This window comes from Suillus plorans, assembly GCF_016647745.1.
Source record: "Suillus plorans strain S12 chromosome Unknown HD556scaffold_141, whole genome shotgun sequence".
Lineage (NCBI taxonomy): Eukaryota > Fungi > Basidiomycota > Agaricomycetes > Boletales > Suillaceae > Suillus > Suillus plorans.
In genome coordinates, this window is record NW_024537525.1 from 21,012 (window position 1) to 33,939 (window position 12,928).

Here is a 12,928-nt window from a genome sequence, read left to right on the forward strand (position 1 = left end):
ATTGAAGTGAAATATTGAAGAATCGTATCGTCACGCATGATTGACTAACGTCAGAACTATAATATAATACTATACAAGATCAATTGGTTGCGCGGAGCGCATTCATTGGAGGCCATTGTGTACAACATTTTTACATCAATAAACGATGTATCTAAATGGAACAGACAAAAATTCTATTTGTCAAATGACAAACCAGCTAATAGTTCAAGAACGCGACCACTGTACTACTGATCATTTCAGGTGCGGCGGCGGGTCATTCTCTCCAACCAACTCTATCTGAATCATTAATCATTTCCTTCTATGACGTGACGTAGGTCCACTTACTTGGGAGTTATGATAGGAATTTGTGCGGGGAGGGGTGACATCGTCCTCTGTGCATGTACTTCCTACAGAAGTTGAAGGTTCCACAGGAAGAGCGTGAATCGATGGCGATGAATCTTCAGGTTCTGTCATGATAGTTGAATTCTGTGGGAGTGGCGCGGTTGTATCCATGTTATAATCAATGGGAGACGGTTGCGTTCCGGGTACTAAGATCACAGGACTTGCGGATCCAGCTCGATCAACATATGTCGATTTTGCGCGGTCATTCTGGTCTTCCTTGCCATGTTCAATGTGATTGTCGTCAGGAACATTCCACAAAGGCTGAGTTGCATCTATAACTAAGATAAATAATCGATATATCCATCACCAGCGTGTAAAGTCAAACCTCTATGTGCCGTCTCATTATCGTTAGTATTTGCTTGAATTGGATCATCCCATGCCTCCATGATATCGGATACGTTGTCGGGCTGACTGCTGACGCTGGACATGTGAGAAGACAACGGAAGCGTTGGCGAGTTGATAAAACCAGATTGGTCTATATCAGAGGAATATTGGATAATAGAACTCGATGTAACGTTGGTCTGGGAACCGTTCTTGCACCGCTTTGGAGTCCCTCTGCCGCCATCCTTCTAATACAGGTTAATATCAACTAAGACAACGACGGAAATATTTGTTCACCTTTGGGGGGGACGCCTGCGATAACGTCCTCTTCCTCTTTTCCAACCTAGATATACCAGCGTCAGTTCCATGATGAATTGGGAGGTCATCGTCTTCAATAATCATTGAATCCAACGCCAGTGTGACATCGCGCCCATCCATGTCAACTGATCCTTCTGCATCATCGTCAGTTACATTCGTAAAGGCCAACCAGGGATCTGCCGTGATATCGGTGTTGATCCCTAACCAGGGAAGCTCCATATCAGTCATCATCCTGTTTCATTAATGAGCTGACGACTTGTCCAATGTAACACACGTACTCTCGTTGAACTGCTGGTGGAGAGCGACTAGGCCAGATACGTGGATTACTAGTGCCAACATCAGACTCCGTCAGGCGTTTTCCGAGTGCATGGAATAAATGACACAAGTAACGAGGCCTTGCCTCCATGTGTACAATTGCAGAATACAGCCGTTCCATACCAACTGCCTCGAAGTAACGATCATCATCAAACTCCAAAAGGCGTGGATTCTCGGAAATTAGCAGTCCATCGAGCTCAGAATCCATATCACGGTTTGTGAGGTCGCGGAATCGTACTAGCATCCAGGTAGCGAGTTTTAAAAACACTTGAGAGTTTCCCTTTTCAAATGCGAGCCTCGTCAAGGCTTCCCATTTGTCTTGATTCGGTGGAAGAAGACCCTTTTCATACCCTTCAGCGTCGAGATCCGATATATCCATTCGAGAAGTCACATCATTCTGTCACTCGTCAGGTATCTATTAATATATCGGTGGTGAATCACTTACGTCTGTCAGCGAAAATACAGGATGTGGCATATGTGGGCTCTCCTCTTGTTCCGATTCAACCTCCAACAAAGGTGATTCAGGAGCCTTCTGCTTGCCATACGACTTTTTCCCTTTCCCCTTCCAGACATTCTTGCGTTCCTTGGATGGATTCCTCAACTCCTCATTGTTTTCAAAGCGAGTTGCGATTGTATCAGTGATGCTCTGTAAGACTTAATCAGATATTCTACAAGGTAGGCCATTGAAGCGCACCTCATCGTTATAAACATCGACATCAGCAACGGCGATGTCGATCTTTGAGGACCCACCATCCTAGACATTGTCATACATTGAGGGAAATAGATTCGAGTTCATCACTCACGTGAGCAGTCAGACGCAGAGGATCGGAAATTGGGAGGTTCAAATCCACATCAGATTCCGCCTCTAGCATGGGTGATTCAATGACGTTCTTCTTTCCTTGCGAGGCTTTTGCTTTACCCTTACGGGAGTTTCGTCGTCCCTTGGGCGATTTCTTTGAATCAGATTTTTTCTCAAATCGACTTGCGATTTGATCAGTGATGCTCTACGCGAATTAATCAGCCACTATTCATGCTAAAGCATGCTTTCGTACCTCATCGTCGGTATGTATGACGTCCTTCTTTGAATGACCACTCCCGTCGATGTCTTCATGGTCCTTCATACGTGCAGCTTTCTTGACGTATATGGACGCGGATATGGCTGTCCTCGTCCCTGAAACATTGAGGTCGGCAGGATCGACATCCACTTCCATATCTGGTTGCGATGGATTGGCTGGTGTACCCGGTGTGATACCTGCGCTTTTGGGTCGTTCTGAGGTCTGATCCTCCGGGGCAGGTGCATCGACATCATCTCTGTCGTGGTCCGGAACTTCCGACGTGATGCCATCGATTATAGCAGTTATCATGTCATCTTCTGAACGCTGATGTTCAAACAACCCTCCACACATGTTGTCGCCTTCAACACAAAATGTATCGTGCATTCTCTTACCGTGCACTACATTTCATATTTAGTTCATCGATATATGAAATTGAAATTGACAGAAATAAGCCACTGACGTTCCTGAACCTTTTTGAACACCTTTTTCTCCCTGAATTGGTTCCAACTTCGCTTGATATCCTGCATTGCGACAATTTGTTGATCCAGTGTGAATGAGTTTCCGTGCAACGCAAGGGCCATGTGGTAGTCGAGGTATGCTGAACGCCATTTTGAATTTGAGCTGGATGAATCGGCCTTCGCCTCACGCAGAAATGCAGTGATAAGAACCGCGAAATATGAAATTAGAGACATGTAGAATACAAATGTTTCCTCGACTCGGTCCGACTTTGCAACTTTGGTCAGGGCTTTGGCGGTACGCTGATATAGATGAAGTTGATGAACTACAAGTCGGATTTGATCAAGGCATTTCGGTGAGACCTTTATCTGAAAGGTAGCATCTTTCATACTACGTCCAAGAGTCTGATTGAGCGTATGACACTTACCTTATCATCTGTACCGCCTATTTTCAAGATGTGTGTATTGTGCTCCACCTCCAAGGATACAGCGTGAGAGAGAAGTACTTCATTCATCGGATCACTGAGAGGTTTGATTTCCAAGGCAATAGGAACATTGGACGTCATTTCTGAATGGTAATAGACTTATTGTGCAAGGATTCCTGCGTTCTGATTGTTGTTTGATCGATATGGTGGTGAGTAGCTAAGTGGCGCAACTACTCGCATTACCAAATATGGTAACAGTTTCCGACTGTTTACGATAAACAACCAATGCATGTAGCGTGCGAAATCGATAAATTACGCTTTTCGCCACTACCAACAATTTCTGAAGCGTTATGTTGAAACCCTCTCATTTCCCTCGCCCCGTGAAGACAACCACTGCACCGAATCCTGCACCAACACAGGAGGCACCACGCCCGGTAGTGTCGAATCGTTCCCGCAGGACAAATGTGCAACCATTGCCTGTAGGAAGCACGCGTCCAAAGTTGGCCAGGGCTGCGAAGGTGAAATCAGATTCAAATGCTCTAATTGCGCCCTATGTGCCACTCACACCAATTATGGACGATAAATCACATGAAATGGACGTTGACGAAGTTGGGAAGTTGAGGTCACGGAAGCAGCACGTGGTCGATAAAATATTGGACGCGAAAATCGTAAGTTCCTACATTTATAATACGTAAAAACCCTGTCACATATTTGTTTAGTGTTGCATTTATTGTCATGACTTCGGGTCATATATCTGGACTTGTAATGCTGAAGGTTGCGGAATACCCGTGTGCGTTAGCCTGCATCCATGGGATCACGGATGCGTAGATGCATCTCCCGATGCGACCACTGGAGAAATGATTGTCACACAAAACAATTTTCTATGCCCTCGATGCCACCGTGACAAGTGCATTGCTATGATGGTGAATATATATCTTACATGTAAGTGCCGAACTTGTAATGATTTCTTTACACAGTACAAGGTCCAAGGATACTCTGTTCGAAGAGATTTCCTGTACCGTAACTATTTCCCCCTGCTCGGAATATTCTTGTCTTGGAGTGGATTCAGAAGCACGTATGCTACGAATCTGATCACATTGACGCTCGAGGAGCACTACCGTCGTGATCAAAGCCGAGTGCGTATTCTCCATGTCAATCCCTGCATTAATCGGTAACTCGGATGATTTATTGACAGCTACGCATAGTAACGCGTGCCCTAAGAGCTGGTAATAATCGCCCAGATGCAATCACTCCTCATTTCGATTGGTTACGACAAGTTCATTATGAGGGTAACGTCTTGATATGTGTCAACACTCATTCGGATACGGAAACTGGTAATCTTGTTGTTTCTGGTGGCGCGGACAATCCAACATCACTTCCGATTCATGAAGTGAGATCACAAAAAACATTCAAAATATTACGGACGATTTGGCTGACAATTGATATAGCTGCTATCGAACTACATTGGCGACGAGAACTTGATGGATGCGACACAGGCGATCGCTTCTATCAACAACAATTCAGATGTTGGGCCCTGTATACGAGGCCTTGTCATATGTGCCTGTGGATCCACAGGCAGGATTGATGAAAGCGTAAATTTGTTGACGAACATGGTGAAGTGGTGAGTTACGTTTTAGCGTGTATTAAAACTGGAGACTCTTACACGCAAGACACAAGTGACCTGTTTGACTTTGTGTTGACATTCGCGGGCGTATCAACTATGGATTCTGTCGTCGTGCCTGCGTTAAATCGCTTCGTCGAGAATGTATATGTCTACGACATGAAGATATGGGACGCACTCGAAGAATCATTTGGCGAGGACCGACATGCCCTCAACCATTCACCCGTGTTTCTCTCATATTCAGAAATGGAGACTGACAAAGATAACGTGCGACGACGCGTGGTTGAAACAAGAGTGTTGGCATATTCAAATCTCAGTGATGGGCGACCTTGGGGCCTCGATATCTACCGGTGCTTGAATGCGAAATGCCGGGCGCCTGCATACAACATGTGTTTTCATCCACATGGAAAGCGGTTTTATGGGAAGCGTTGGCTGGAAACAAAGATTAGGTATATTTGTTTTGAATGCCAGACGACGCACAAAGGCATACCATGTCCGACCTGGATACATCCAGCTCGGTCTCAGAACTTTGGACGGGTATGGTACAACTGGCCACTCAGCAAAGAGCAGAAAGGGGAAATTGGCATATTTGAATGATTTCGCTGATTATTTGTGTCATGATCCTTGCCGTTCACAGTTTGTATAATGTTGTTCAATCCGCGTTCAATTTACTCACCTGTCACTTAGTCAGTCGTATACCTCTCGCACGTAGTTGTTAACCTTCAAATTGGGCTGCCACCTGATATTCGCCGCAACGTCATTACCATTACATGTGGTCACAGAGAAATTAAGACATTATATCAAAATGAAATGTGGCATACTACCGTTCGAAGCAAGATGTATTTCAATCAACAAATATAATTATCCGATGACATTCTTCTGGAATATGCAGGGTCTTTGTTACATCATATAACCCAGACTATGGCAATGCACGTGATCAGCAGTCCCGAACATATTTCACATCAGACAATCATCGAAACTCGTTTGTGATGAATTATTATCAACTGCCGCTACAGAGTTATCCATTCACATATTCTGTACCTCATCATATGAGAAAGAATTTTGTAGAAAGAATTACCTGTAAAAGTGCGGTGAAAAAGCCATCTTTGAAATGCATAGAAATATCTAAACCTACGTCTTATGAATACCGATGGGCGTGAGAACGTCACGTGATGTGAAGTTCATATATTTGCCCTTCGCAAATTTTCCTCTTTCTTTCTTACCATTACCTCCATTGGTGGTTTTCTCGCCTCTATGGGCGTTCATCGTCGATGACGGTGGCCACATACCCTTCCTCTTTTGCCTCGGATTTGATGTTTGGTGGTTTCTCGCCTCTATGGGCGTTCATCATCGATGATGGTGGCTACCTTTATCCGTCGTCCTATGGGTAACTTCTGTATCTTCTCCTACCTCACTTTTTCCTTCGACTTCGATGGTTGGTGGTTTCTCGCCTCTATGGGCGTACACTATCGATGATGGTGGCTACCTTGATCCGTCGTCGTTTTATTATCTTCTCTTAACTCTTTTCCCCTTGTTTATGTGATGGTTGGTGGTTTCTCGCCTCTATGGGCGTACACTATCGATGATGGTGGCTACCTTGATCCGTCGTCCTATGGGTCTATTTTGTATCTTCTCCTACCTACCTGTTCCCTTGGGCTTAGATGTTTGGTGGTTTCTCGCCTCTATGGGCGTACATCATCGATGATGGTGGCTACATGTATTCTTCGTCCTATGGATATCTTTTCAATCTTCTCCTACCTCAATTTTCCTTCAAATGTCAATGGTCGGTAGTTTCTCGCCTCTATGGGCGTACATCATTGATAATGGTGGCTACCTCTATCCGTCGTCTTACACTCATCTTGCCCAATTTCCCTTGGACATTGGTGCGCGGTTGCTCGCCCCGTCGTGTTCTTGCCCCTTTAAATTTGATTATTAGTGATTGATCGCCTCTATGGCCAAGAACTGTCGACAATACAGGCCTCTTTGATTTATGGCATCGTTTCCCTCACTGTTTCCATGTCCTACGTGTTGGAAGTACTACGCCTGGCGGTTTCCTATCTTGCGTCAGTTGTCTGATTGCTGCTGGCACCCCGTTGTGTCTTCTGAAAGTCATTTATTTCCCGAAATGTATATATATTTAAATATATTGGCGTTATTATATGGCACATCACTATGATAGTGACGAAGTGAGAAGTCCAAATGGCTAGTCTTGCATAACACTTCAATGCGTAAGATAATTGCTCGTATGGATGAAATATACCCATTGAGATATAGTCTACAGGTTCCATTTGTTACATATGTGTTATACCTACGATATCACTTTGTGCGAATGTCATTGTTGCCTAGCATAGAGCTTGTCCGCTCCTGCATGACTGATGCTAGAACCTTAAATCCTGGAGCATACGGATCACTGTCATTAGGCTTACACACACGTAGAAGATATCGAAGGACCTCATTCAAACATTTCACATTTTCTTGAGTCTAAAAGGGAGAATATGATCGTTAGTTGAAAGATATAATACACAATTAAAGTACGGAATTCACCCAAAGACTGTGTAATGTAGACCGCACTGATTCCTCGTCCAACATCGAACGAGAGGAAAGTTCAACAAGAACACAATGCGCCTGTTCTGATCGAATATATCATATCATAATATATGGGAAATTTGCTTCGTACCAATGGGGGAAGCGTGTGATCTCCATTCCGATTCAAAATGGTCTTCTGGCATTCGATTGAGATATCCTTGATCCACATGTCTATTGACATGAGTGACGCAGCCATCGAATTCATAGAACTTGACATGCAGTCACTGCGCAGGAGTGATGCCACATGTCGAACTATGACTAACCATGAATCATGATTGGATTCCATAGTCGAACGAACGAAATTGATTCCTTTAGGATCCACGAGAAAGCATGATATCTGTGAAGTTACTGAGTTAACTACAAAATTAAAAATATTGAAAACGTACAGAAGGTGTGACAGATTCGACACCTGGCTGACACTCGTGAAGGAGATCTTGGATTGTGTAGACTTGAGACCTTGATGGTCGACACGCAATGTCCGCCTTTTCATTTATAAGGCGACCTTGCGTAGCAAATACTACTGGTCGAGCTGGCCGTGATGCGCCACGTCTCTGTGAGGCTGCTACAGGAGTATTTGCCTTCAGGGCTTGGTTATTTTGTCGTAATCGTGACTTCAAAGGTGGAGATATAGGCAAATCAGGTATCTGTGACAGCGCATCACGACCTTGAGAGGAATGGTGCTCATTAGATGAATTGATGTCGCACATAAAAGATGAATGGTAAGAAGGGCTGGACGTATAATTGACCTCTGGATCCACAGTAATTGATGCTTCCAGAAGAATAGATGTACTATGGGAGATGTCGCCGACCTCATCACTGTGAGTGGTTGATGAAAGTATATATTTATCGTCATCCTGCAAGTATTAACTGATGTTAAGGAATATACAAAGATAGAGACACGTACTGTATTTATTTCATCGACGTATTCCTGAGAGTGTGGTGGTCTTTCACCACCGCATTCAAAACGATGATTTAACAGCAGATAGCTCGAGTCGTCCATGACTAGGTCTTCTTGGACTTCAATATCCGTCTGTACTCCGTGATCCAACAGCGAGCGGATGCTAGGTAATGATAATGTACATTCAATGATGGGCTCGCATTGCACTCCAACAGTAACCACTATTGGAGGCAAACTGTCCATATGAACGTTCTGTGAGTCTCCACAATCTTCAATGTGAGCCTTCCCGTTAATGCGCGATATTTCCAATGTCTCGATTGGATTGATAGGACCAAGGTCGTTGCCATATTCCACCACACATTCCTTCCCAGAGTGTGATTTATAGAGGGCGCGTCCAGCAGTGATAAAGAATTGTGCCATTGCAGCACGGTCCACCAATAACTCCTTGCATGTTGCCATCATCTCTACCATGCCAAATATCTCCAGGTACTCATCCACATTCCGTGCTGTCACTAGTAATCCGGAATCCACTAGCTTATCCAATGGATCGTCATGATCCAGTCCTTGTATTTCGCGAAATCGCATTGCCACATGGCTGGGTAGCCATTTTCCAAAGCCCCCTATGAGGACCTCACGCGCATTACTGCCAAGAGTTCTCAGAGAAATATTGCGACAGTTGCGATCGAAGGGCAGTGGAAACATAGGAAATTGACTAGGAGTCTAGAGATCTTATATCACATACATCTGGGATATCAAAAGGGCCACATACCACATCTAAATCCTGAGATAACACCATCATCTCAGCGGATGAATTGCCTGAATTAGATAGTTGGACTGATTTAATAGTACTGATTGGTTCCACGGCCGCATTAACAAGGGCATCAACCTGATTCATTAGACACTTGATATCCTCTCCTTGGCCTGATGTCTGTAGAGCTCCGCACAAATCATGCTCCTTGCATTTATCTTGGTGATATACAGTCCAATCAACTAGTTCTAAATCTCAGAACAAGAAAAATACAACATGACCGAGAACTTACGAAATACCAGTATGTCTGGACAGTCTCCATTCTTCAGGCCTTCAAAGCTAACTCCATGAGACGTAAGCAAGGTGGTCCGGCACTCCTCGTGAAAGCCATATGTAGTGTGGTCCAACCAAAGGTAATAGTCCAATGCAGCAGATCTGAATGTTCCGTTAAGTGGATCCGAAGATCCACCAGAATCCTCCATAAATGCGATTCGTACATCATGCAAATACTTCATGACAGACAGATAGGTGTCTCGCAGGTTGGCAGCACCTTCGCTTGATGATTTTTGTAGGTGTTGCACGATCTTTCTGTAAATGCCGAATTTCTTGTTGAGCGCATACATGGGTAACCGATATTGGGCAGGTATAGGGCATGCCTTGCGTGACTTTCCGGTAACCTTGAGGGAACATTCTCCATCGACATCTTGAATAGTTCCTTTTACTTTCAACAGCTGCTCCGCATCGTGTACGCTCCAGTCACGAAAGTTACACAATGGATTCATGGAGGGATAATGATAGTGAGCATCGTAAAATACCACGCCGTCATATATAATATACTGCTGTATTCGGAACCGATATTCCCCTGTTACACTAACCAATAGAAGAATTAACTCAATGATGTGTCATTGGACAGTCATATATACAAGGTTTTGAGAACTCCATCAATACAAAGACGAATTCAAATTCAGTGAAAGGGTCCGGAAGACGATGGATTACACGAGGAAGAATTTATTTTCACCAATTAATAATGAATAATGACTTAATATAAGACGGATCACCTTGATACAAATGAAATTAAGGTCTCAATTCTAGATTACCGCCGTTGTACAATTGATGCAGTAGTATCGAGGAATAATAGCATCGCCTATAAGTAGCATCGCTTGGTCCAACGTGTCCATCCATCCCTCGGGCAGTCGTCCAATTTTCCTAGCCTCTTCAAGGAGCGCCTTTACCTTTATTAATATTACTGCATTGCCAACTATTCCACATGATCCCCCTCGTCGAATTGGCATAGTCAGGAGCGACATAAATCGTGGGTCGAAGTCGATACCACGATAAACTGGTGGCATAGTGACCTTGACATTGCTGTGCAGCTGACGCCCAAGATCGACGACACATTTCTCGTTAAACCACTGATGACATTTCCTACAGTATCGTTGCACAGTAGTTGGACAGGAAAAAGAGGGGTCGCATTTATGACATGCGCAATGCGTTGCTGTCTGGCAGTTCTGCATCTTCGGTGAGCTTAGGGACAACCAAAAATTAAAAGATATTTGCGTACACGGATATTAACCCCTTCCATGTACATCACATTTCTGCGCCTTGAAAATTCGATATCTATTGTCCAACGATTGTACAGGGTCATCGTGGGTATCTGATGTTGCGCTATATCTTCTTCATCATATGGGACGATGTTTGCATGATCTATGAAGAATAAACGGGGTTAAAATAAACGGGGTTAAAATAATTGCTGTATGATGAATATATAACGAAGTACACACCCTCGACACAGTACATATCAACCACAGACGTGTGATTACTCAGAACGACCTCATATTCACCGACGCAGACTGCGAGACTAAATAGTAATGAAATCATCATGAAAGGAAATTCTGTCATTTTCAATTAAAAAAGACGGACTCAACGCCCTCATCTTCTAAATCTACCTTCCGATAATACCACTGAATTTTGAGCCAAACGTCCTGGAATTGAAACATATATGTGAATGAGGACCAGTGCAGTGGAGCATATGTACTTTCCTGTGCCTGTCGACCAGTCTTCAGATATATCTCAGCTACTTTACCATACCAATATGACATCACTGGTAAACTCCCATCTTGCATTTGAACTGCACGGTCATCTAGTGGATAAATCGCGACACTGTTAGAATTATATCAGCATCACTAGAGCAATACAACAGATAAATTCATACTCTTCCCCCAAGCGAATGACCATACGACCATCATTTGAATCATCAGAATTGTCACAGGTATTATAGATCCCTGTTAATAACAAGAAATATGAACCAGCCATTTGAACGACGAATAATGAGTATTGAATTAACTTACATTCAAATGAGGTGCATCGCCTCAGTTTATGAAGCTTAGGGTGACTATGGCGCATTGCAGTCAACCTTCTCTTTCCATCTCCGTTGAATGAGCAGCTGGTAATCGACGGCCTGCAGGACATTAAAATTGGGGTGGAATTGAAAATAATACGAAGAACATTCAGTCATTGAAATAAATATGCGCCATACTACGGGAGCAGTTATAAATGTCGTAACATGTCGTTGTAATGGACGGATAAATCAAAACGTGTAAATATGACAAACGGATCATGCAAAAGTCATTGAAAGACACCAGGGTTGTCCTTACGGCATTCAATGAAATGTTACATGATGTGATGGATCAGATCAGACTGCAGGACATTAATTATCTGAGTTCCATTCTATTGAACCGAAACCTTAAGTTGGCCGCACAAGTCGGAGGCTAGGCCAATACAGGCTGAGCATCTGAGTGGATTTACAGCAGAAATCATTTTCTTGCTCCGTCAAGGACATAGTTCGCTTATATTCGCTTGATGACAGCACATGGATGTTCTAGGGACTGTTGTGCCGAATATAATGACAATTTCTCAAGGGTGCGATCACTAACCCACCCAACAACACACTGCGTCAGATGGACGAAGAGGGCTCCCTCGATATTCTGCAGCAAATACTGAAATCAAACATCCTCAATTGGGACCCACATGGATCCACCATAACAGAGACCGGTGGCGATATAGCTGCGAGTCCATCTAGCAATGCATATAACAGTAATAGGAATATTGGAGCCATATCTGCAGCCATATATACCTCCCAACAGAAGGATGAGGGGACTGATGTGGTTGAACACCCGAAGCCAAAAAGAGGCCGGCCACGAAAGCGAATTGTGCAGCGTCGTGAGTACAGATACTGTGCCCCTTATTTAAATTTGAATTTGATAACATTGAGCAGGCAGAAAGAAGGGTCCAATATTACCAAGCGATTCACTGGCTCAATATACTCCTAATATCAATAAACGAGTCATCCGTGCCACAGTTAGCCCAATAACCGAGGATTTAATGCCTCAAGACGATATAATACACCATGGAATAATATGCCACGAGGATCAGCAGGGGAAGACGACTGAGAATGAAGTCTTGGATATGACTGACATCATGCAACGGATCATGATATCTGGAATATTGGATTGGAACCCAAAGGGGTCCTTGGCTACAACACATGTAGCAGATGATAGCTCAGATGTAAATCAGCATATCAGAGAAAGGTCAGAAGAAATAGAAAGGAAACGGATATCCAAACAGAAGAATTTTTCGAAAGAACATAGGATACGGAGTCCACATGGACGACCAGCTAGGAGGGCCATCACACAGCGTACGTCCCTGCACTAAATCTCTACATTCATTCACATTACCACTATAACAGAAAAAAAGTACAAGAAATCAGTGTTTATGGATACGTTATCATCCACACAGGAGCTCAAAA

General features: G+C 43.7%; 4 protein-coding genes across 4 annotated transcripts; 1 reads left to right on the plus strand and 3 right to left on the minus strand.

Moving 5' to 3' along the window:
- Window positions 1–231: 231 nt before the first annotated feature.
- On the minus strand, window positions 232–3,411 carry HD556DRAFT_1451703 (uncharacterized protein; the record flags this gene model as incomplete). Its single annotated transcript, XM_041308008.1, has 11 exons — window positions 232–276; window positions 325–653; window positions 707–950; window positions 1,000–1,252; window positions 1,299–1,732; window positions 1,781–1,981; window positions 2,030–2,089; window positions 2,139–2,339; window positions 2,388–2,788; window positions 2,851–3,214; window positions 3,274–3,411. 11 exons carry the CDS (start codon window positions 3,409–3,411, stop codon window positions 232–234), a joined length of 2,670 nt encoding a protein of 889 aa, XP_041151989.1.
- Window positions 3,412–4,751: 1,340 nt separating this feature from the next.
- On the plus strand, window positions 4,752–5,488 carry HD556DRAFT_1251247 (uncharacterized protein; the record flags this gene model as incomplete). The annotated part of the gene is made up of 2 exons (XM_041298997.1): window positions 4,752–4,891; window positions 4,948–5,488. 2 exons carry the CDS (start codon window positions 4,752–4,754, stop codon window positions 5,486–5,488), a joined length of 681 nt encoding a protein of 226 aa, XP_041151990.1.
- A 1,719-nt stretch (window positions 5,489–7,207) lies between these two features.
- Window positions 7,208–9,905, minus strand: HD556DRAFT_1451705 (uncharacterized protein; the record flags this gene model as incomplete). The annotated part of the gene is made up of 7 exons (XM_041308009.1): window positions 7,208–7,372; window positions 7,436–7,516; window positions 7,569–7,814; window positions 7,864–8,331; window positions 8,382–9,095; window positions 9,145–9,365; window positions 9,416–9,905. The coding sequence occupies 7 exons, from the start codon at window positions 9,903–9,905 to the stop codon at window positions 7,208–7,210; spliced, it is 2,385 nt and encodes a 794-aa protein (XP_041151991.1).
- Window positions 9,906–10,211: 306 nt separating this feature from the next.
- HD556DRAFT_1315019 (uncharacterized protein) lies at window positions 10,212–11,526 on the minus strand (the record flags this gene model as incomplete). The annotated part of the gene is made up of 8 exons (XM_041301059.1): window positions 10,212–10,548; window positions 10,604–10,647; window positions 10,685–10,827; window positions 10,905–10,973; window positions 11,070–11,105; window positions 11,159–11,283; window positions 11,336–11,405; window positions 11,472–11,526. The coding sequence occupies 8 exons, from the start codon at window positions 11,524–11,526 to the stop codon at window positions 10,212–10,214; spliced, it is 879 nt and encodes a 292-aa protein (XP_041151992.1).
- Between the last annotated feature and the right edge of the window lie 1,402 nt (window positions 11,527–12,928).